The 25,110-nt window shown below is 43.5% G+C and overlaps 2 protein-coding genes across 2 annotated transcripts; both read right to left on the bottom strand.

Annotated features, from left to right (window-relative positions):
* Positions 1–7,656: 7,656 nt before the first annotated feature.
* LOC119354725 (glutamyl-tRNA(Gln) amidotransferase subunit B, chloroplastic/mitochondrial) lies at positions 7,657–18,870 on the bottom strand. The gene is made up of 9 exons (XM_037621468.1): positions 18,723–18,870; positions 11,874–12,548; positions 10,971–11,180; positions 9,637–9,777; positions 9,344–9,547; positions 9,050–9,247; positions 8,530–8,598; positions 8,162–8,278; positions 7,657–8,064 (listed from the first exon to the last, which is right to left on the bottom strand). Exons 2-9 carry the CDS (start codon positions 12,495–12,497, stop codon positions 7,987–7,989), a joined length of 1,641 nt encoding a protein of 546 aa, XP_037477365.1. The 5' UTR covers positions 12,498–12,548; positions 18,723–18,870; the 3' UTR covers positions 7,657–7,986.
* A 920-nt stretch (positions 18,871–19,790) lies between these two features.
* LOC119354724 (YLP motif-containing protein 1-like) lies at positions 19,791–25,104 on the bottom strand. The gene is made up of 5 exons (XM_037621466.1): positions 25,072–25,104; positions 24,199–24,849; positions 23,212–23,830; positions 21,718–23,059; positions 19,791–20,680 (listed from the first exon to the last, which is right to left on the bottom strand). The coding sequence occupies exons 2-5, from the start codon at positions 24,812–24,814 to the stop codon at positions 20,651–20,653; spliced, it is 2,607 nt and encodes an 868-aa protein (XP_037477363.1). The 5' UTR covers positions 24,815–24,849; positions 25,072–25,104; the 3' UTR covers positions 19,791–20,650.
* Between the last annotated feature and the right edge of the window lie 6 nt (positions 25,105–25,110).

Below are 25,110 nucleotides of genomic sequence, written 5' to 3'. Positions count from 1 at the left end.
AATAAATAATGAGTTCATTACAGTACCTTGAAGTGGTCTTTTGTTTTCTTTCGCTAACGGAGCTCACGAGTTTTCTACTTTAAGTTTTGTGTTGTGAAGTTTTCAAGTTTTGGGTAAAGATTTGATGGATTATGGAACAAGGAGTGGCAAGAGCCTAAGCTTGGGTGTGCCCATGGCACCCCCAAGATAATCTAAGGACACCTAAAATACAAAGCTTGGGGATGCCCCGGAAGGCATCCCCTCTTTCGTCTACTTCTATCGGTAACTTTACTTGAAGCTATATTTTTATTTACCACGTGATATGTGTTTTACTTGGAGCGTCTTGTATGATTTGAGTCTTTGCTTGTTAGTTTACCACAATCATCCTTGCTGTACACACCTTTTGAGAGATCCATACATGATTTGGAATTTGTTAGAATACTCTATATGCTTCGCTTATATCTTTTGAGTTATATAATTTTGCTCTAGTGCTTCACTTATATCTTTTAGAGCACGGTGGTGGATTTGTTTTATAGAAACTATTGATCTCTCATGCTTAACTTAGATTATTTTGAGAGTCTTAATAGCATGGTAATTTTCTTAAAATCCTACTATGCTTGGTATGCAAGATTAATAATAAAACTTTCTTATGAGTGTGTTGAATACTAAAGAGAAGTTTGATGCTTGATGATTGTTTTGAGACATGGAGGTAATAATATCAAAGTCGTGCTAGTTGAGTAGTTGTGAAATTGAGAAATACTTGTGTTGAAGTTTGCAAGTCCCGTAGCATCCACGTATGGTAAATGTTATGCAACAAATTTGAAACATGAGGTGTTATCTGATTGTCTTCCTTATGAGTGGCGATCGGGGACGAGCGATGGTCTTTTCCTACCAATCTATCCCCCTAGGAGCATGCGCGTAGTATCGAGGTTTTTGATGACTTGTAGATTTTTGCAATAAGTATGTGAGTTCTTTATGACTAATGTTGAGTCCATGGATTATACGCACTCTCACACTTCCATCCTTGCTAGCCTCTTCGGTACCGTGCATTGCCCTTTTTCACATTGAGAGTTGGCGCAAACTTCACCGGTGCATCCAAACCCCGTGATATGATACACTCTTTCACACATAAACCTCCTTATATCTTCCTCAAAACATCCACCATACCTACCTATTATGGCATTTCCATAGCCATTCCGAGATTGCCATGCAACTTTCCATCATTCCGTTCATCATGACACATTCATCATTGTCATATTGCTTAGCATGATCATGTAGTTGACATAGTATTTGTGGCAAAGCCACCGTTCATAATTCTTTCATACATGTCACTCTTGGTTCATTGCATATCCCGGTACACCGTTGGAGGCATTCATATAGAGTCATCTTTGTTCTAGTATTGAGTTGTAATCATTGAGTTGTAAATAAATAGAAGTGTGATGATCATCATTTTCTAGAGCATTGTCCCAAGTGAGGAATAAAAAATAGGAAAGGCCATAAAAAAGAGAAAGGCCATAAAAAGAGAAAAGGCCAAAAAAAGAAAAAAATGAGAGAAAAAGAGAGAAGGGACAATGTTACTATCCTTTGCCACACCTGTGCTACAAAGTAGCACCATGATCTTCATAGTAGAGAGTCTCTCATGTTATCACTTTCATATACTAGTGGGAATTTTTCATTATAGAGCTTGGCTTGTATATTCCAACAATGGGCCTCCTCAAGTGCCCTAGGTCTTCATGAGCAAGCAAGTTGGATGCACACCCACTAATTTCTTTTGTTGAGCTTTCATACATTTATAGCTCTAGTGCATCCGTTGCATGGCAATCCCTACTCCTTGCATTAACATCAATTGGTGGGCATCTCCATAGCCCATTGATTATCCCCGTTGATGTGAGACTTTCTCCTTATTTGTCTTCTCCACATAACCCCCTCATTATATTCCACCTATAGTGCTATGTCCATGGCTCGCGCTCATATATTGCGTGCAAGTTTATAGGTTAGAGATTACTAAAGTATGAAACAATTGCTTGGCTTGTCATCGGGGTTGTGCATGATGATAGCATTCTTGTGTGACGAAAATGAAACATGACTAAACAATATGATTTTGTAGGGATGAACTTTCTTTGGCCATGTTATTTTGAAAAGACATAATTGCTTAGTTAGTATGCTTGAATTATTATCATTTTTATGTCAATATGAACTTTTGTCTTGAATCTTTCGGATCTGAATATTCATACCACAATTAAGAAGAATTACATTAAAATTATTCCAAGTAGCACTCCGCATCAAAAATTCTGTTTTTATCATTTACCTACTCGAGGACGAGCAAGAATTAAGCTTGGGGATGCTTGATACGTCTCCAATGTATCTATAATTTTTGATTGCTCCATGCTATATTATCTACTGTTTTGGACATTATCGGGCTTTATTATCCACTTTTATATTATTTTTGAGACTAACCTATTAACCGGAGGCCCGGCCCAGAATTGCTGTTTTTTTGCCTGTTTTAGGGTTTCGAGGAAAAGGAATATCAAACGGAGTCCAAACGGAATGAAACATTCGGGAACGTGATTTTCTCACCGAATACAACTCGGGAGACTTGGACCCTACGTCAAGCCAGCTAACAGGAGCCCACGAGGTAGGGGGCGTGCCTACCCCCCCCCCAGGCGCACCCTCCACCCTCGTGGGGCCCCTGTTGCTCCACCGACGTACTTCTTCCTCCTATATATATCCACGTACCCCCAAACGATCAGAACAGGAGCCAAAACCCTAATTCCACCGCCGTAACTTTCTGTATCCACGAGATCCCATCTTGGGGCCTGTTCCGGAGCTCCGTCGGAGGGGGCATCGATCACGGAGGGCTTCTACATCAACACCATAGCCTCTCCGATGAAGTATGAGCAGTTTACTTCAGACCTACGGGTCCATAGTTAGTAGCTAGATGGCTTCTTCTCTCTTTTTGGGTATCAATACAATGTTCTCCCCCTCTCTTGTGGAGATCTATTCGATGTAATCTTATTTTTGCGGTGTGTTTGTTGAGACCAATGAATTGTGGGCTTATGATCAAGTCTATCTATGAATAATATTTGAATCTTCTCTGAATTCTTTTATGTATGATTGGTTATCTTTGCAAGTCTCTTCGAATTATCAGTTTGGTTTGGCCTACTAGATTGATCTTTCTTGCAATGGGAGAAGTGCTTAGCTTTGAGTTCAATCTTGCGGTGTCCTTTCCCGGTGACAGTAAGGGCAGCAAGGCACGTATTGTATTGTTGCCGTCGAGGATAACAAGATGGGGTTTTCTTCATATTGCATGAGTCTATCCCTCTACATCATGTCATCTTGCTTAAGGCGTTACTCTGTTTTAACTTAATACTCTAGATGCATATTGGATAGCGGTCGATGAGTGGAGTAATAGTAGTAGATGCAGGCAGGAGTCGGTCTACTTGTCTCGGACGTGATGCCTATATACATGATCATACCTAGATATTCTCATAACTATGCTCAATTCTGTCAATTGCTCAACAGTAATTTGTTCACCCACCGTAGAATACTTATGCTCTCGAGAGAAGCCACTAGTGAAACCCATGGCACCGGGGTCTATCTTTATCATATCAATCTCCTACTACTTAGTTATTTACTTTGCTATTTACTTCGCTTTTATTTTACTTTGCATCTTTATCATAAAAATACCAAAAATATTATCTTATCATATCTATCAGATCTCACTCTCGTAAGTGGCCCTATAGGGATTGACAACCCCTATTTGCGTTGGTTGCGAGGATTTATTTGTTTTGTGCAGGTACGAGGGACTTGCGCGTAGCCTCCTACTGGATTGATACCTTGGTTCTCAAAAACTGAGGGAAATACTTATGCTACTTTGCTGCATCATCCCTTCCCCTTCGGGGAAAACCAACGCAGTGCTAAAAGAGGTAGCAGCCATGATTTCAGATCTGAACTTATTATGTTTTCATCAATATATGAGTGTTCTTGATCCTATCTTGCAAGTCTATAGTTACCTATTATGTGTTATGATCCGTTAACCCGAAGTGACAATAATCGGGATACTTACCGATGATGACCGTAGTTTGAGGAGTTCATGTATTCACTATGTGTTAATGCTTTGTTCCGGTTCTTTATTAAAAGGATGCCTTAATATCCCTTAGTTTCCGTAAGGACCCCGCTGCCACGGAAGGGTAGGACAAAAGATGTCATGCAAGTTCTTTTCCATAAGCACGTATGACTATATTCGGAATACATGTCTACATTATATCAATGAACTGGAGCTAGTTCTGTGTCACCCTAGGTTATGACTGTTACATGATAAACCGCATCCGGCATAATTCTCCATCACCGATCCATTGCCTACGAGCTTTCCATATATTGTTCTCCGCTTATTTACTTTTCCGTTGGTATTGCTATCATCACTACAAAATACCAAAAACAATACTTTTACTACTGTTACCTTTTGCTACCGTTATCACTACTATCATATTACTTTGCTACTAAATACTTTGCTGCAGATATTAAGTTTCCAGATGTGGTTGACTTGACAACTCAGCTGCTAATACTTGAGAGTATTCTTTGGCTCCCCTTGTGTCGAATCAATAAATTTGGGTTGAATACTCTACCCTCGAAAACTGTTGCGATCCCCTATACTTGTGGGTTATCATGGAGCAGAAGGGGCACCAAGCGAACGAGCGACATCCCAGACCTCATTGATAACGACGTCGGCGTAGATGCCGGCTCCATCAATGCGGTGGAACAACAGGTGGTGAGGGATGTGCTGGAGGGCCTCCACCTTGACCAGCACGAAGATGCTTGAAAACTCGCTGCCATGCAGACAGGCATGCTCAACCCTGAAGAGGCTGGCGAAGCCGGCTACGTTGGCCGCGACGCCCCGCCTGTTCCAGAGCTCGAGGGGCAGCTTCTCCAGAGAAAGGTTCACCACATGGCGGAAGGAGAAGGAGAAGGCGTTGTCGCCCGCATTATGCGACAGGATGTGAACCAAGCGGTTTCCAACCTCCAGCGGGCTGGCGCGCATGGCGCGGGCCTGCTCAGACTCCCGCTGGAACACCACAAAGGCGGTGCCCACAGCAGAGCCAGCGAAACGGACCGCCGAGATGCCAAGCAGCTGCCGGAAAACACGTCGGAGCCATGGCAGGAACGCATCTCTAGGAGGGAAGATGTTGACCAAACAGACTAGGGAGTTTTGGTCGGAGACCATGGGTTAGTGGACATCGAGCGAGGTGGGGCGATCGAGCACGACGGGATCCATGGCGGTGCGGGAGCTGGGAGCTAGGTGGAGAGGAAGCAGGTCAAGCGAGGGGGCGGAGGCAGTAGTGTCTATGCAGGAGACGGCCTGGGGTGTGGTATATAAGGTTGTAGGCGAGGACGGGGCAGAGCGCAAGGAACGCAAGGGGCACTGGAAGCTGAGGTGACCGATGGCGCGGGAGAGCCAGCAAACAGCCGGATCCCGGCAATCCCGCCTGCGGTGACAGCACGAGAGACATCGGAAACAACGACGGTGCATGTCCCGGGGCTTCCCGTATCTAAAAAGCAGATTAGGCGCCGCACGCGAGGCAGGAGCAGAAGCAACCTTGGCAGGATTAGAGAGCAAAGCGTCTCTATAGGGCATGGGGCTGCCCAAGGTCAGATGAGCCTGCTGGACGCCGTCTCGGTCAACCGGAACATTGCCAAGCGATCTGGCATGATCAAGAGTGCGATCTTCTGCGGATTGGCTACAAGGCGGCGGCGCCAGCGGAGTTAAGGAGATGTTGCAGGTAATCAATTGATTACACTCGGGCGTGCTGCTGCATGCAGCCGCAGGCTCAGCGGGAAGACAAGCGCTGCCTCCCCCGAAAACCTAGGCATGCGAACAGGACGCAATCAAGCGATCACTACCCTGATGCCTAGGCGCGGAGCCAGGGCGGGGCCCAAGCAAGGACGGCAGCAAAGAGTTGGCGAGCCAAGCATCATGGCGTGAACAGGGCGTGAGCTCAGACGCATGCATGGCAAGCGGACGAGCAGAAGGGGCTGAGCTGGAAAGCGACATCTTAACAGAAATGATGTCGGACCTCCAGCAATCACGGAGCACTATCTCTTTGGCAATGCACTCATGCGCAACATGGAAAAGAAAAAAAAAACCACGCGGACAACGGCTGACCCAGTAGCCGTTGGCGTGGCCTCCGAACCAGCTGACCAGGAGCGAGGCAAAGAACGCAGGGGAGAAAGAAACACCTTCATTGAGAACGGCGGCCAGCACGCCGGCGGGGCGGCTGCGACCCGCCACCGCCTCGACAGTCCCGCAGCCATACTTGGCCAGCATGGCATCCTCGAAGCAGAGACCAACCATGGAGCCCCACAAGAAGCGAGCGAAAGCCAGCAGCCAGCAAAGCTAGGACAAACTAGAAGCGAGCAAGGCATGCATCAAGGAGGGAGAGGGGAAGGCAAGCATCAAACCAGAGAGGGGTTGCAGCTCAGACTTACACCAGAAGAACTTACAGCGGAGAAATGAGGTTAGCCGGCGAAGGGACAAAGCTATGGCAGTTCGTGAGCTAAACCCTAATGGCGGCGCGGCGGAGTACTCAGCGGGAAGTGGCTGCTGTGGCTAGGAGCAGCGCACGACAGGAAGGTGGACGCCGTATCCACGTGGAGCACGGCGTGTTCTGTGGCCGCCGGCGCCGGATCGGCGGACGGCGGGAGTGCACTCGCCTCCTAGCAGCTCTCTCTCCTATGGACCCAGATCGGACGCCATTAACTCATCTTGTTTCTTTGATTGCCACCAACCTACCTCTACTGCTTCCGGAGAAGAGAAGACCACATTGCATAGTTTGTACTACCTTTCACAGCAATGTTCTTGTGAATATATCTTCGCAGATGCACATTGTATAGCATCCCTAAATTATTTCACAACTTTTGGAGACTCAGAAAACATGAGGTGTGAGAATATGAGTTGCACATGCGATTAGTTGCCATATTACTTTCCCATGGTCTCAATGACCAACAAAAGAATCACTTACCGAAAGTATAATGCTATCCATGAAAAGAGTAGCATATTGCAATGGGTGGCAAATTAGCAACTTAATAGTAAAAAAGTAGTAGTTCAAAATTAAGGAGTGTGGATTCGGTGCCTGGTCATGAACAGTAAAATCAAATAAAATACCAAACAAATTCAAAAGAATATGAAACTTTTTGGCATCCAAGATGCCCGAACGAGTGATGTGAGTGCAAAACTTCGTGTGTGTTTGGACATTTGAGGAGGTTGTGACAAAAAAACAAAAAATGGCTTCAAAAGAAACTTCAAAAAAGAGCACTATTTGGATCCGTTTTTTTTTTGGTCTAAGGTCCTAGAATGTCCAAACACCACGAACATTTGCACGCTCCTCGAGCACCTGAGCATCTTCGATGATTCTTTTTACTTTTTTTTTAGATTTACTGTTCATCAATGTGAGATGAGCCCAGGCTCATACGCGTATTACCGAAAATTGAGCAACTTAATAGTAGTTCAAAATGATATGCTAATGCTGGAACAAACTCAAGGGCTTAACTTAGTAGTAGTTCAAAAAGTAAAGCCACATTCAGGATCGTAACTGATGTATCCAAATTAAAAATGAGTTTACAGCTGCGTAAGATCAAATGCAAAAAAGATGCGAGTAGAAACATGTAAGCATATGCAACTGATTCATCTGTACAACACGCCACTCCAGTCTATTATCAGCTCAAACACATACCATGCATATCCTTCATTGTATCATGTGAACTGGATTGCTTTTCCAAAATCCGCTCTGTAGTGAAAAGAGAGCGAAATGTAATCAACACTCCAAACTCCAAGTAAGTGTCACCGCTTGGAATAAGCCGTTAGCTATCTCAAAAACAATCAACAACTCAAAAAAAAAACTCCAAGTAAGTGTCTTTACAAAAGAATGCAGTTCCGCTGTCTTTACAAAATCTGATGGTTTCACTCATCAAGGGCAAGATATTCTCTGTGTGCCGAAACACCCCTCGGCAATTTTAATTGCCCTTCAACTTCTCCCCGAGGATTTTGTTCAATAAAACAGGACTTGCTTTACCTTTCGATGCTTTCATCACCTGGAATCAATTTAAATAATATGATCAGCTATCGGGACTGCAGGGGCAAAAGAATATAGTGAGGGAACACAGCTCCAGATTCAAAAATATCATAAACCTGGCCAGCGAAAAATCCCTGCAACTTGGTTTTCCCAGCCCGATACTGCTCAAGTTGCTTTGGATTCTCGGCGAGTACTTTATCTACCATGGCCTCAATTGCTGCTGGATCTGCTATCTGTCATATCCAGTAGTACAGTTTTTCACTCAGAAAAAACCCAGGCAAAAATTAAAGGCACTGAAATCTCATCTGCTACAGTAGAAGTAATATAGTAAATCAGAAGGGTGCATCGATTTTTTTTTCTCATTAGCTTCACGATGTTTGTTACTACTTGATTATTCCTCAGCACAGCAGGGCCGCAGTGATCATAATATCTGACGACATTCAAACTACTGTGATTCGAAATGGTTCTAGTATGACCACATTACCTGAACCAAATCTTTCTCCTCTATCACTGACTTAACAGTTCCGCCTTTGGTAATGAGCTCAACAAGAATCTGCAAGGGCGGAATTGGAAATGGTATTATAAACTAACTATGACTAATGGTACTAAAACCTAACAAGACTGCAAATTTTTATAACAGAAAGTGTCATGAAGGCATGCAAAATATTTCAGAATAACTGAAGTACTAAAGTTCATTCTTGTGCAATCTGCAAAAAATTCCCCAGAGGCAGCAGCGGAAACAGATAGTGTTTCCTTTCGTATTTTGAAACTTATCTTTATCATAGCCACCCAACTATGCAAATCTTATTTCTTTTTGTAACTGAAAACTATGCAAATCTTCAGACTGACATAGTGCAAAAGAAACTGTCAAAATTCAAGTTTTGGCCATCATAATCAGTGCAGCACCATCAAATGGAAGAGACTGCAAACAACCCAGAAGTGCTTCAACCAAATCAAAGTCCAAAAGGCGTGACACACAAACAACAATACTTAAGAATAGTTACCTCCTTGCCAATCTTCCCACTGATAGTACCATTCTTTATGAATGCAATCAGTTCAGAAAGCTCAAGAGGTGTTAATTTAATTTCATCAATAGAGAGCTTTTCATTCTTCAGATAAGCCGTAATGTCACCCATGATCCAATTAGCAGCCAGCTTTGCATCAGCACCATGCTCGAGTGTAGAATCAAAGAAATGAGCAACCTGGGAGGAACATACACATATCACACTTTGAAATACACTTCAGTAACATAACATGCATGACAAAGTAAAAATGAGAGTAATACAGAAGATAATTACAATATCGTCGTTAGCAAGGAAAATAACATCTTGCATGCTGAGCCCCATGTTCTCATAACGCCTACGCTTTGCCTCTGGAAGCTCCGGCATTGAATTACGAATTTCATCAATGTAATCACTAGTCAGAACAACTTCAGGAAGATCAGGCTCAGGAAAATATCTGTAGTCGGCAAGTCCCTCCTTTTTCCGCATTGTAAAAGTTTTCTGAGTGCAGACAATGAAACGAATTTAAAGATGGTAGAAAAAGACCAATAGGTGAAAACAGAAGTCAACCAGCAAGGTGAGGCAACAACCTGAGAAGATTCATCCCATAGACGGGTTTCCTGTACAATTTTGTCAGCCTGGCTTTCTTTGTGAAGAAGAATCTGTCGGGCTATCTCATAATCTATTGCCCTACTTATTTCAGAAAATGAGTTCATATTCTTTATTTCAACCTGTCAGAAATTAGAATTGAAAGAAGCATGTGACGCCACATTGTCATCTTACAATAGCTACAAAAACTCAGAAGTTATCGCCTTTTAAAATAATAATGGTCCTGTTGTAATGTCCATGGTTGCTAAGATTTCCTGATCTGTGCCAACGGAATTAGCAGCATAGTTTGGTGTAGTTCATGACTCTCTGGCCACTTCTTTTAAGACAAGATTTATTTATCTCGAACACACATCTGAACGCTGTAATGTTGTAACTAGAAGACCACCAAAATAGTGGGAAACACAACATGTCCAAGGCACGAAAACAAAGACCAGAAAAATATAAGAAATAGGAGCCAAAAACTAACTAATAAAAGAAGAGAAATGCAAGAAAACAGGGGACTCAGCAAAGCCTCAGCAACTGCAGCTTTGGCAGGTTGAGCAGGCATGGCTGCCATCAAGTGGCCATGCATGCAGACGCAGCTCCCATAGACAACAGCCCCTGCCTGTTTCCATATTTCAGACTCATCAAGAATGGATTCAGCCAGCGTTGCACAATACAAGCGCGCTTGATTGAACAGACAGTCATTGCAGCATGCATGAAGGATTTTCATCTAGAATGAATTCAACCAATGACAAGACAGGACGTTTTGAAGGCAAAGAAAAATAACTCAGGATAATAAGGGAAAATATCTACAATTTTTACAAGCATACATGATTTTCTTTTCCTATACAAAGAAGTGAACCTCTAAAAAATTGAGATATTTCATGCGTTCACCAAATGGCTAACCAAATAACTTCTGATTCTACCTACTCCCTCCGTTCCTAAATACAAGTCTTTGTAGAGATTCCACTATGGACTACATACGAAGCAAAATGAGTGAATCTACACTCCAAAATGCATCCACATTCATCCGTATGTGGTCCATAATGAAATCTCTACAAAGACTTATATTTAGGAACGGAGGGAGTATATAACATGCAATGTCAGTTTTATATTATGATGTACTGAAAATATCTGAGAAAATCATAAAGGGATTTTATTGTTTAAACTGATAACTTTGCAAGAAATCTAGGCTTTAATGGCCTAGCATGTGCTCCGGACATAAGTGTATCAACGAATCATCAGATCATAACACTGATGCAAATGTTGTCGGCATGGAATATATTAATACAGGATAAAAACAGTTGAGGAAGTCTAAAGTTTTGATGGTTACCTTTGTACCGAATTCTGATTGTCCAATAGGCCGGACAGATACATTCACATCACAGCGGAGGGAACCTTCCTGCATGTTGCCATTGCCCACTCCCAGGTATCTAACAACCCTTTGTATCTCAGCACCATACTCAGCAGCCTCTATGCCTGTCCTCATATCTGGCTCTGAGACAATCTCTAGCAAAGGGACGCCGGCTCTATTTAGGTCAACCTAGCCAACCAGAATAGCAACCACTTCAATGACTTTAAAGTTGTAGCTACCAGTACAATGAGCCAGTACATAATTGTTTGATGCTGAATTTGCTCTATTTATTACTTCTTCTCTCTATCTATGATTTTCTGTCAAAGATTGGAGGAGCTAGTGCACAAGCACATTGTCTAGCGATGCTTCCACATAACCACACATGCAATGACACCTTGTTACAGATTGCCCAAACCACATGTTCTTGTATCAGATTTGAGAAGGCCTCTTTGCTTCTATGAAAGGCAAAGATCTAAACAGTGATTTGACATCAAGTGCAATTAAGCTGCTCTTGCCCCATGATGTGTAGGATTTGAATTTATGTTTGATATGAGATTGGTACTTACCTTCTGTATGACAGAAAGTACAGTTTCCTCTTATTATATGCCCCCTCTAGCATCAAATGTACAAGAAACACAATTCCCTGTATTACTTGATCTTCTTAGTTACAGTCCAATGTGTCGGAGAGTTTGTCTCTTAAGTAAATTCCACGACTCCTCATCTTTAGCATTTATGAATGCATCGGTTTAGAAATGTACTGTTGCGCTGTGGTGAATGTCAACTTTTCCATGATTCCAGGGCCATATCACAGAGCATCACATAATAGAATGAGAATAAAATATAACAGAAAACAGGTACTTAGTTAGGAAATACAAGGAAAACCTGAGAAAAACTCCCGGATTCAGAGTGAAGCAGCTTGCCAGCATCTTCTTCCATATGAACCCGCGTGACCCCAAATCGCCTGTGACCACCACCAAACTCCATTGGAATATCCAAATCAAGGTAACCCTTTTCAGCAATCGGAATGTCAAACTGCGAAATCTGGTATCCCTTGGGCAGATCTGGGTAGAAGTACTGCTTCCGATCAAACTTGGATGTCATGGAAATCTCACAGTTGAGAGCGAGGCCTAGCTTCACAGCACATTCAACAACCTTTGCGTTCAGAACCGGCAATGTCCCGGGGTGGCCCATGCAGGTGGGGCAAACGGTGCTGTTTGGCTGGGAGCCATAGTCGTATGGGCAGGAGCAAAATGCCTTTGTGATGGTTGAGAGCTGAACATGGGTCTCAATGCCGATCACCGCTTCAAAACCGTGTGTCTTCTGCTCCACTGCCTCCTTGGTAGCCTGTTGAATTGATTTGCGCACTGATTTGGGCTCGCTAGTCTGCACACTCTCCACCCTAGCTGTGAAGTGGGCTAGCGGAGGACGTCGAGTGGTACAGAACAGCCCTGCATTTGCTCCAGATAAGGTTTGTGTTCTGATCCCTCGTAGGAGCGTTAGAGCCATTGTGGCCAATGTGCCTCTCGTTCACAATCTACTGGATGGGCAACAAACAGCCTGCAACAGGAAGAGAACAAAAAACTTGAATACAGACAGATTTCAGGATAACATGACAAACCAATTCACAATTTAGCAGGCATTGTCTTCACTGAGTTTAGGTGGCTACACATATGATAAATCGGTCCAATCCTCTCATGGCGATTCTCACCAAAGATGAATCAAGCCATGCTTGCTCTCCAGATGAATCGGAAAAATCAATCCTACTGTTTTCTAGTACCAGACTTGATTGCTGGTAACTCTGAAATTAATCTATGAACCTTTTACCAAACACAAAACCACCATGAAGTCAGACATACTCAACCTAGTACGAATGCAGTATCGTCGCAATATTTGCTGAGTAGTACTCCCTCCGTTCCTAAATAAAAGTCTTTTCAGATATTTCAATACGGACTACATATAGAGCAAAATGGAAAGAAGTCCACATCACCCCCCAGGGTTTCAGAAACCGACTAATCCACCCCCTCACCTTTAAAACCGGTTAATTAACCCCCCGAGAGCTCTAATACTGGTCAAATCGCCCCCTAATCCCAATTCGGGTGGTATTCGCGGTGGTTTTGCTTGCGTGGCTCTCCACTATTGCCACGTCGGCTTGGTAGGGTAGGTCTCGGACTTAACTGCTCCTCCTGTTTGTTTGGGCTTCGTTCCCTTCTTTCCTTTCGACAAGACGGCATCATGGCGGCGGGGCAAGACGTGATGATCGCCGGCTGAGGAGGTAGCACGACTACTCCAGGTGAAGCGCTCAGCTCCTCCATGCCCAGCAACAATCCTTTGTGACTGTATCGCCAGCTGAGGAGAGCAGCATGACTACTCCATTGAAACTGTCGCCTCCAACAATCCTTTGTGAATTCAGATGTCACACGCCTACCTAGATTGTCCTGGTTCCTGTTGATCAGGTGATTAGTACTAACGCACGCACCACAGTTGCACCGGACTAGTGTGTGTTTAGTTAATGTGTGTATACTGTGATTATCTCTATGCACTTGAACAGTCTAGGTTCTGAAGATTTTAAAGCAGTTTTTTCAAATTCAGAAGATGCGAGTTGGCTCCCTTCAGGCCACTGTCATTTTCCAAGTTGTTGATTGTTGCTCCATGACTAATCTGGACTGACATCTTAGTATTATTTTCATGGTACTTGTGTGATCATAATTAAACAACCGGCCGGCCGGCGAGCTACATTACAAATTGAAACAGCTACTCTGCAATCAGCAGTTCTCCTTTAGACACTTGCTAGAATTAACAATCAATAACCCAGGTTGATGCCTGCCTGCAGGTATTCTAGAAGTAATCATTTTTTTTTGCTAAAAGCCCTGTGTATTCCAGGCTGCATGCATACCTTTAGCATGAGCAGGATGGGAGAGCATCTTAAATTTTGAATAAACTAAACTCATATCAACTCTGTTACGTACGTTTCAGAAATTTGTAAGTATTCAGAAGCAAATAACAATATGTGCTCCTAAACTCATTTTAACAGGACGTTTTTATGATTGACTGTACATCGATTCAGAGGTTTGATTGTTGAAACAGTTTATAGGGCTCCTATATGTGTGATTTTTCACGGGTTTGATTGCATAGGGATTCAATCTAATCTATGTGCAGAGGGCTTATATATGTGTTGTATTTTGTCTTTGTTTCGCAGATATGAAACCACTCGTAGATGCAGAGGAGATGCATGAGGTAGCTGAAAATGCACATGTATTTCATCGGCCACAGAAGTTGCCAGTTTGTAGGAAGATTGTGAAGGGAAGTAGCTCCATGGCAGGAAAATCAAAGGTGACTGAAGGAAAAAGAAATAGAGGAGGTGAAGATGAATCCACAAGCAGTGATAGTGATTATGAGGTTGATTTAGAAGAAGAAGACAATAGTTCTGCTGATGATGAAGAAGCAATTGAATTTAGAAAATATGCAAGGGAACTCAAGAACAAAGTCAGGAATAAAATGCTTGGAGAAGAGGATGAGAAAGCAGTTGATGTGCCAGAGGATTTCCTTGTCCCAGAGGATTGCAAGCTTGATGATGGTGATGGTGATGTCACACCCTATTTTGACAGTGCAGATGATTTATCTTATGATGAAGCAAGTGATGGGGATGACATGCCTAAGAGGAAGAAGACAGAGCACACAGTTTATGATAGCACTTCTGAAATTCCTTTATTCTCTGTTGGTATGGCCTTCCATGACAGTAGGGAGTTCAAGAATGCATTGGTCAAGTATGGACTGAAAACATATCATCACTTGTTATTTCCAAAAGATGAGAAAAAGAGAGTAAGTGCAAAATGCAGTTGGCCTGGCTGTCCTTGGAGTATTTATGGGTCCATTACCAGCAGGTCTGATTGGTTTCTAGTATGGAGGTACAACAATGAGCACACGTGCATTCCAAGAAGGGACAACAAGCTGGTCACATGCGGTGTCATTGCAAAGAAGTATTTTAGGCAAATCAGGGACAATCCATCATGGAAGGCAGAGCACATTCAACAAGCTGTTCTTCAGGATCTAGTGGCTGATGTGTCCATCTCCAAATGCAAAAGAGCAAAGAAACTTGTTATGGAGAAGATAATTGATCTATCAGATGGTGAGTATGCTCGGGTTTATGATTATCAGCTTGAGTTGCTTAGAAGCAACCCCGGTAGCACTATTGCAGTGACATTAAATCCAGAAATTCTTCACAGCAATGTGTTTGAAAGAATGTACATGTGTTTAGATGGTTGCAAGAAAGGATTTCTTGCGGGATGTAGAAGAGTGGTGGGGCTAGATGGATGTTTTTTGAAGGGTGCATTCAAGGGGCAGTTGCTTTGTGCAATTGGCAGAGATGCAAATAACCAAATGTATCCAATAGCTTGGGCTATAGTAGAGGTCGAGAGCTACGATTCCTGGTATTGGTTCATTGGGTTTCTGCAAAAAGATCTACAGATAAACAACAATGGTGAAGGATGGGTTTTCATCTCTGATCAACAAAAAGTGAGCTCAATATATTTTACTCATATACTTGTTATTGTATATATGATACAAATTTAATTCTCTTACTCTCTTATTGTCGTTATGGATGTGAGATTATTTGCTTATGATACATAATTCTTCCCTTATGTAGGGTCTCATCCGGGCAGTCAATGAGCTTGTGCCCCATGCAGAGCATAGGATGTGTGCAAGACACATTTATGCTAATTGGAGAAAAGAACACAGAGACAAGGTCTTTCAAAAAATGTTTTGGGCATGTGCAAAGTCATCAGATAGAAGCCAATTCAATTACAACAGGGCTAAGCTTGCACAAAACACAGTACAAGGTGCGAGAGACATGATGAAAACTGCACCAGAGCATTGGTGTCGGGCCTACTTCAGGATTGGCTCTTTCTGTGACTCAGTTGAGAACAACATGTGTGAGTCATTTAATAATGCCATCATGAGATCAAGGTTTTACCCTGTAGTAACGGCAATGGAAATCATTAGAAAGAAGGTCACTGTGAGGATCCAACAAAACAGAGCAAAGTCTCAGAAGTGGCATGGAACCATTTGTCCAAATATTTTTAAGAAATTGAAGGTGAACATTGAAAGATCCGCTAGGTGTCAAGTGTTGTGGAATGGAAAGGATGGGTTTGAAGTACAAGAAGGTGAGCACAGGAGATACACGGTCAATCTAGAAAACTGGACATGTTCATGTAGATATTGGCAACTTTCTGGCTTACCTTGTTGTCATGCAGTGAGTGCAATCTACACCTGCTCTAGAGATTTGGACCTATACATTTCACCTTGCTACTCAATAGCTGAGTACGACAGAATTTATGATCATGTTCTTCAGCCTGTGAATGGACCAGAAGATTGGCCAATTTCTGACAAACTTAGACCTCTTCCACCTAAGAAAAGAACTCAGAAAGGCAGGCCCCAGACAAAGAGAAGGCAGGAAGAAGGAGAGAAACCTAGGGACCCATCAAAAATGTCACGAGCAGGCACTCAGGTCACATGTTCTAGTTGTGGAACCCAAGGACACAACAAAAGAAAATGTGCTAACAACAATACTGCTGGCAATAAAGAGCAAGCCAACTTCACAAGAGCAGCTACAAGGAGAAAGGAAAAGCAAGCAAGAACAGAGGTGCCCCCTTTCTCTCTTCTTTTACTTGCATTTTCTTCCTAATATGTGCAAATGTGCTCACATTTACTGTTTTTCAACACAGCAAGCTCATGTCCCATCAACACAACAAAGTTCAGCTCCTGGTCCATCATCAAAGCAAGCTCCTAGAGCATCTAAGCCAGCAAATAGGATGAAGAAGGTCTCAACTTCATAAAATAGTCTGTCCACTTCACCTTTCTATGAGAGAGCAAAGAATAGAAGGAAAGCACAGACACAATAATTGAACTGCTAGTTACCTAGCTACACTGAAATAAATATGAACTTGTGGTACATGGTTCACTGTTATGCATGCTCTGGTTCATGCTATATTATGTAAGACTGGTACTAGTAGCACCTGGTCCCTATTATGTGACACATGTACTGTTTTGTGATGTGCGCATGACTTGTTTTTATGTGATTTCACTGTTGTGTTCAGAAAAATGTGTTCTTCCAAAGTAAAGCTGAAACTGTACAGATAATTATCGCCATGTCTTGTTTATTAATTCTGCTATTGCCAATTTGCAATAATGATGTTGAATGTAACAAAATGTTGTCAATTTGCAACCATGATAGTTGCAACACCAGAGTACATTCAGTTCACAAAAAAGCTTTCTTTCATGTCACAAGAAAATATTGCATTCAGATTACATATGTTTGCGCATATGCAACGGTCTATAGACTCAGAAGTACACTCCCTAAATAAAATGCTTTCTCTGAATTCTCTAGTTCTCAACTAAACTGGGACAACACCATCAACAAGAGAATATAAACATTTTTACACATACTAATTCTCAATCTCAAGTAAACTGAATTCTCTCTTCTCAAGGCATCAATACATGCCTACAAAGAGTATAATGTACACCATTTGGGCCCCTGGGAGGATTTTGTATGTAGTTTTCCTGCAAGTACGGATGCACTGAGCAGGCTTCAGTTTTGGGCTCTGCCAAATCCTGGTCTATTCGGATCATGTACAAGGAACGGCTTGGTGAAATTGTTCACCTTCTAGCCCCACTCCACCTGTAGCACTTGACCTGAGTCTCTGATGATCTCTAGCCTGCACTCACCAACAGAAAACGCAACCACTGTTATTCTCTTGTCCTTTTGAAGATAAGCTATGTTATTAGTATCATACAGGATTCATGTAAGGTAAATCACTCCTTCCCTTTTGCTTTTGCAGATTGCAGCCAAAATTGATGGGGAACACCTAGTCAAGTAAAATACAAAGAGCAAATCGAACCAACAACGCATTCTACTTGTAATCTTTTTCCCAAAGAAAGCAAACAGGGCATAGACTTCAGAAAAGCTTAAAGTTCAGTATATCTGTACCTGTACTGTCCTAATACTCACGATGTGCATCAAACAGGGAACTCCAATATGAGACTGCGCTGTGCTGTTCAGCCATGGCAAGGGCGGTCCTTGTTCAGGGCGCCTCCAGGTCGCCGGGGGGGCTCTTCAGAGTTCTTCAGAGTGCTACGAGGGGGTCGGCCATGGCTGCGAGCAGGGGAGAGGAACCCGAGAACAAGGTACATGTAGCTTCAGCTGGGTGGGCATGGCGACGAACAGGGAGGAGGAAGAGATGAAGGATTGGGGATTGGATGAACTAAGAACAACCAGCGGCCCGTGCTCATATGGCCTAGCGCCCCCAACCAAGCCGACGTGGCAATAGAGAGCCACGCAAGCAAAACCACCAGCCAATACCACCTGAATTGGGATTAGGGGGTGATTTGACCGGTATTAGAGCTCTCGGGGGGTTAATTAACCGGTTTTAAAGTTGAGGGGGTGGATTAGTCGGTTTCTGAATCCCCGGGGGGTGATGTGGACTTCTTTCGAGCAAAATGAGTGAATCTACACTCTAAAATATGTCTATATACATCCGTATGTAGTCACTATTGAAATCTCTAAAAAGACTTATATTTAGGAACAGAGGAAGTACTCACGAGATGATCTATTACGGAGTTTGTTGAATACTTAGAAAACTACGCCAGTAACCGATGAGATATTACAAAGTTGGCATACGAGTGAGTCCATTGCTAGGGAAGGGGAAGTGGAAGGGGGAGCGGGGAGGGGAGCTGTACCACGGCAGCTGCGACAGCGGGGAGGCCCGCCGGTAGACAGAGATCAACGGCGGGGAGGTGCAGAGCAGGGCGCGCCAGAGGAACGGAGAAAGGAGAGGCAGTGGAGAGGGCTTGTTTAGGATGATTTTCCTTTCCAGACTAATCATCAATCACCACCAGGGGGCGAGCTGGGCCCCGAGAAAGGAAAACAGAGTCCCATTCATTTCTCTCTCCCTGTAGGCCCAGCCCAGCCAAATTCAGCCCAGTGAGAGAGAAACTGAGGCCATTAATCCCTGTCTGCCTCGCTCTAGGCTCTAAGCCTCTAACTGGCAAAGACTTCTTCTTTTTTTAGCTCAAAATAATAAAAAACTGGCAAAGACTTGAAATATGCTTGACACGACAGTGCAAGTATACATGGCAAACTGGAGACGTCCGGAGCTCAAACTGAACTCTTCAATATCAACTTATTCACATTGATGTTCACATTTAAAACTTTTTTCTGCACAGCATTATGCTCTACAGACTTTTGAAACGGTTAGGGAACAATATTGTACCTTTTCTCTGTTTCGAAAAAAATATTGTACCTTCTCTCAGCTACGAGACCTGCCTGCGATGCAACCATGCGGTGGAGGACCGCAACCATCTGTTCTTCACCTGCCCAGCGACTCGCAGGGTTTGGAGTACCACCAGGATTCACCCTCGGTTCAACCCTACCGCCGAGTTCTTCAGCACGTCGATCCATGCTATGTTGCCATCGTCAGTTCATCTCTTCATGCTGCTGCTCATCCTTTGGAAAATATGGGATGCCAGGAACAAGTTTTCCAAAATCTAGAGATTGATGCTGACAGCACTGTTGAAGCTGTCCTTGATAATCTTGGTGTATGGGCTCACCGTCTCAAGACGGAGACACTGATGGAACACGCCGGTCTGTGGCGTGATTTCCTCTCTTCACGCAATGCGTGACCACTGTAAACTCTAAACAGTTTTGAAATATATTCAGGTGGGGAGTCCATACAACAAGATCAATCCAACAAATAGATTAACTTCAGGGAGGCCAGCCAAAAAAAATGAATACATCGGGATGGACAATTAAACGATTAGGGAATCATCAGATCTCCCAAGCTTCAATCAGATATAGTCCATTATCCTCTTCTTAGATTAACTTCAGGGAGGGACACCCCAGGCAGACCAATAAATGCTCCATTATCCTCTTCTTATATTTGAAAGCATGGCTCAATCCAACAAATAGATAACTTCAGGGAGGGGCACCCCAGGCAGACCAATAAATGCAAATAAGTTATTCCCCTATATCTATCTAAATAAAGGCTTGATACTACAAAAGCTTTGCTAGCTAATTTTCTCCAAGTGAATTCGACCAGACCATGGCTTGAGCTCCCGAGGAAATAACATGACCCCCAAAACGAAACACTTCTGATTGCTCGGACTTAAGCTTAATCTTTCCACCAGTTACTTTTGTACTTGATCTTCACAACTAAATCTAGACTATCAGCAGCAAGAGCATGTAAGATCATCTGATGAAGGTAAGCATGGCGGCTTGGTCCACACTTAAGTATTACTAGAAAAATACAAAAATGAATGTTCTAAAGAAACCAGCTCAAGGAAAAATACATCATCCTGCTATCAGGCCTATCACTTACCCTGTGTTGGGTGGAAAGGGAAAGAAATATCAACAAAGTGCTTTACAACCAACAGAACAGGACTAGGCAGCAACTTAACCGAATATGGAACTGATGTTTAAACACGTGATTCTAATACAGCCGTTCCCTCAGTACTTACAAGAATACCTTCTTGCTAAAGGACTTTCTCATGCAAATAGATGTTCCATTAGAGACAATACACGGCTTGCCACCTGAATCAGTACTCTTCACAAGTTTTACAACTGCAAAGGAAGTCTCTTCTGATTGGCCCAGTCCAATTTAAGGATGCAGCTATAACTTCACATACTTGTCAACATAACCCTGAAGAAATGAAATAAATCGATTGGTACATACATATCCAAACATAATTATGCTGAACACAAGTAAAGAGCATGTGAAACACAATATATATATGTAAAACTTAGAATTATGTGCACCCATGCATAGCTGTTCTTCCAATTTGTTCATTTTTTTCTCGGAAAACGGTAAGGGAGTTCCCTGCTGAAACATATTAATAGATAAAACAAATTTACTATTGTAACAGACTGCAAGGCTTCATTGCCATAAGAAGCCTACACAATCTGGAAACTAAAATAACCAAAACCTAAAACTGAAACCAGCAACCAAAATAAGAACGCTAGAAGAACAAAAAGTGCACAAGAATGCCTTTATTCATCCTAGCCAATTAGACAAAGCATCAGCAAACTGTTGAAAAACTATAGCCTTCCAACTGTTCCTTCTTGTCAAAACATTCCAACAATTCAATGTAAACGGTTCAATAAATAAAACTTGCTTGCCTCCAGGTTGTTATTTATCTAATTTAAGCATTCAAAACTTAAGATGAATCCCAACCTCCCAAACATAACAGTGTAAACTAGAATTACATGATGCTAAATTCATACCCAATTACCAAAGAATTCTCGCCATCTCCATTTACAAAATCATAGTTTAAGAACTGAATAGCATGAAGCTATGTTTTAAAGGCGTCCGTAAGGCGACGCCTAGGCGACGCCTAGGCGTCGAAGCGCTCCCCCTCCGCTTTGGAAAATCGACCGCTTTGGGCGCCTAGGCGTCCAAAGCGCCCGCCTAGGCGTCGCCTAGGCGCCAAAGCGCCCCCCCTCCCTAAGGCGGTAAGGCGTCGCCTTAAAAACATAGGCATGAAGACAAGAACATATGTTGTGTTTCACACTATAAGTGGCATAGCATATTTTCGGGTGTTTAGATATTTAAACAACCATGTAAGATGACCATATAGTACAGCATGGTAAATACTGGAAACTGTAAAGTAAACATATTGCCAGAACGAGTATTGGCAGATTCAGTACATAACCAGTATGCTGGTAGCAGTGTAGACATACCATTACTAGTTTGGTCACTTTCCTTTGGGAAGACTGGACATACTGTCTAATCTTGGCTGGTGTTTTCGGTATATGATTGCCAGGAACCGAACTAGAGACCTTATCAACTGTTTTCTTAACAATCATTTTGAAAGCCTCTCTGCTCATGTTTCCCTGCCTCCATGATGGCTTAAGAACTTCTTTAACGAAATCTGCAATAGCAGCCTTAAAAAGCTTCATTGATCTGGAGTCCTTACTCTTCTTACTTACATCCAATGACTGGTCATTGTCGATATCACCAGGAATATCTGAGCTCCAGTCCTTAGCACCTAAGGGCTCAGGACTTACATTCTCCACCACACCTGTTTCAGTATCTGCTGCCACCTCTCCAAGTTCTACAACTTCTGATTCAGCAACAAGCCCGAGTCCGTGCATATTTTTACTCTCCACTTCTATGTTCACAAGTTTTGATGCATTGCGACTACCAGTGGCACTCAGATTCGCCTCTTGACCAAGATCCATCTTGTTGATTGAATTGCTTGAGGGTTCAATACTATCCAGAAGTGGATCATAGGGACCCATAGGAGTAAAGCCAGGACAAGGTTGTTTCTGCCGACTGGGCACAACTTCTGCAGAACTTTCATTGAAACGAGTTCCAGATCCAGGAACAGACTGACCAAAAGGAGTAGTTGTATTCATGAGCTCTACTGCTTTTGCTGAAGCAGACTCAACAGCATTTGGACTTTGAATAGGACTAATATCAAGAGTCGGATCTGTTTCAAAGGTAGATGCAAATGGGTTGTAGTGTGGCTTGATAGACGATTTAGGCAGAACAATGTCAGATATAGGTACAGGACCCAAGTCACTACTTCCTGGCAGATTTGATGGAAATATCTGGAAAGATGGGTAAGCTATGTTAGCTCCCGAAGCCAAACTGCCAGGAGGAGGCTGTTGCTGGTTATATGAAGATTGATGACTTGAATAAGACAGGCCTACACCAGCAGAAAACTCTGGCCGTCCATCTGGAAGAAGAACTGGTGCATTGTCAAGGGAAAAAGGGCTCTTAAACTCATCATTGTGGAAGGCAGCAGGCTGCTGTTGAGAAGGAAGAACTGGCTGGGGAGCATGAGGATGGAAATCCAATGGCCTAGGATGAGGAAGATCTGGTGCAGTATAGGTTCTTATCTGATTCTGCAGGAAATCATTTGATGGTGCCATAGCATTTGGCTGAAACTGCATCTGGGGTTCTGAACTTGCAACTAGTGGTTGTCCTGGTAGCAAACTCACATGGTGTGCTGATTTGCTCTGATGAAGATTAGCCCGCTTAGCAAGTGGTGACCTGCTTTGCCTTTCATGTGATGAACTGAAAGAAGAAAAAACGCGTTCTTAGAAATCCAGAAGGGGCCCTACTAATAAACTAGATGGCATGTAAAACAAATTAGAGGCAAAAAAAAGGCTTCCAATTTATAGAGATAAGCGGATGCATTTTTTAGTGAGTGGTGCAAGGTCCGGTACCTTTGGGATGGACTGTGCTTGTTCTCTCCGGAAGGGCTACAGCTCCTCCTTGCTATAGGTGACTGGCTACGGATTCGTTTTGTCTGGATCCTCCCATACCTTTCACTATGTTGCCTTCCAGCAGACTCACTGCCACTTAAACTTTCTGTGACTGGCTGCCCCGGCTCATCTGAGTTGTGATTTATTGGGCTTCTCTCATCCTTATGCTGATGCATTCTAGGCTCATAATTCTGCTGAAGGCAAGGAGCTGCATTCACATTTTCCTCTGCATTAGTAACCTGCTGATGACCAATTTCAGTGTTTGTATCACTTGATTGATTCGGCTCATTATCTTCAGGCAGCACAGGGTTGCTGGAAGCACGAGTATGCTCCTCCTCATCCTCGCTATCATCTGAGGCATAGTCTTGTTGTATTAACTGCAACTGGCTCCCAGCTTCGACAGACACATTTCCAGTTTTAGTCTTCCCACTGCTGCCAGGTGCCAAATCACTGCCAAGGTTGGACATGTCATTAACAGCCTTTGGCACATTAACAGTATTATTATCTCCAGAGCATTCAGCAGCAGCAGGCGAAGAATTGACAACGCTCAGATGAACCCTTGATGGTGAGTCCTCATCTCCTGAAATTTAACTTCAGAAAGTAAATTTACAGAAATAAACTAGCTCAAGAATGAAGCTGAATGGAGTGTCATATCAATCCAGAAGTCTGAGTAGTGGTACATTGGTAGAGAAGGACATAGATATATTGATAGTTAGCCATCATATAGATTGCTATGCAGATGGACAAGGTTGATGGTCATAGAACTGTACAGAAAAAGAAGAGAACATACTGGACCACTATCAGGTAAAATGGGCAGGATACCAAATAAACCCACAGAGTAATTAACAACTTGCGCCATAAGATGTGCCAAGCTGAATGTTACGATACAACCCCGCAAAAAAGGAATGCTACGATACACAATGTGGAGAGTGGGGAGGATCCACTCACCACCCATATCCATATCCGAGTCATCAGACACAATTAATTCAGTTGCTTCTTTCTCACTTTTGCCTTCATGACCACCATCTGGGGCACCTTCCTTTCCTTCTGTCTCTGCACATGACTCTGCAGTTGCTGGAGCAGCTGGTGGTGACGGAGGCATTAGAGGGGGAGAAGATGGTGGCGGGGGTGGAGGTGGGAGGTTATCTGGAGCAATGCTTGGTGGCCGCGGTGGTGGTGGAGGGAGAGGCACTGGCATGGGATACTGCGGAGGGGGCTGATACATGGCTTGCGGCGGCCCAGGCATTTGCATATGCCCAAAACCCCTCTGATGTGGGAGCATTGGCATGTGGTGCATCTGACTGAGATGGGCATAAGGATAGGCCTGATTCTGATGTGGCAGCATGCCATGCTGGTACTGCCCAGGCGGTGGACGCATTGCTGGGGGCTGCGGGTACTGCGCCAACGGCGGTGGCGGTGGTAACGACTGCTGGGGGAAGCCAGCCGTTACCCCAGCTTGTGGTCGAGGCGGCGGCGGCGGCAGCGGTTGCTGCGACAGCGGCGGAAGCGGCGGTGGTGCGGCATGACGGAAGTGTGGATTAAAGCCCCCTCCCTGTCCGTACATCCCCGGCTCGGAGTCCAAACCCTTGAAGAAACCTCCTGCAAAATAGTAGAGCTGCTGGTTATTACTCCACAAAACGAACTAATCGAACAGGAGATGGGGAACAATCAAACAGCCAACAACGCGATTAACCCACATGAAGCACCCCCATTCCGCGAACCACAAACCCTAGATCGAATCATGCAAGGATCGAAACGACCGTAGCAACCGCACCACGAACCGGGAGTCGATGAATGCGCGGAGGGGGGCTCGAAAATTACCTCTCACGAGCTGGGTTCGAGTTGGAATCGAAGCGAAAT

This window comes from Triticum dicoccoides, chromosome 2A (assembly GCF_002162155.2).
Source record: "Triticum dicoccoides isolate Atlit2015 ecotype Zavitan chromosome 2A, WEW_v2.0, whole genome shotgun sequence".
Classification (NCBI taxonomy): domain Eukaryota; kingdom Viridiplantae; phylum Streptophyta; class Magnoliopsida; order Poales; family Poaceae; genus Triticum; species Triticum dicoccoides.
The sequence above is the reverse complement of the archived record's forward strand: the minus strand, read 5'-3'. Positions and strand labels throughout refer to the sequence as shown.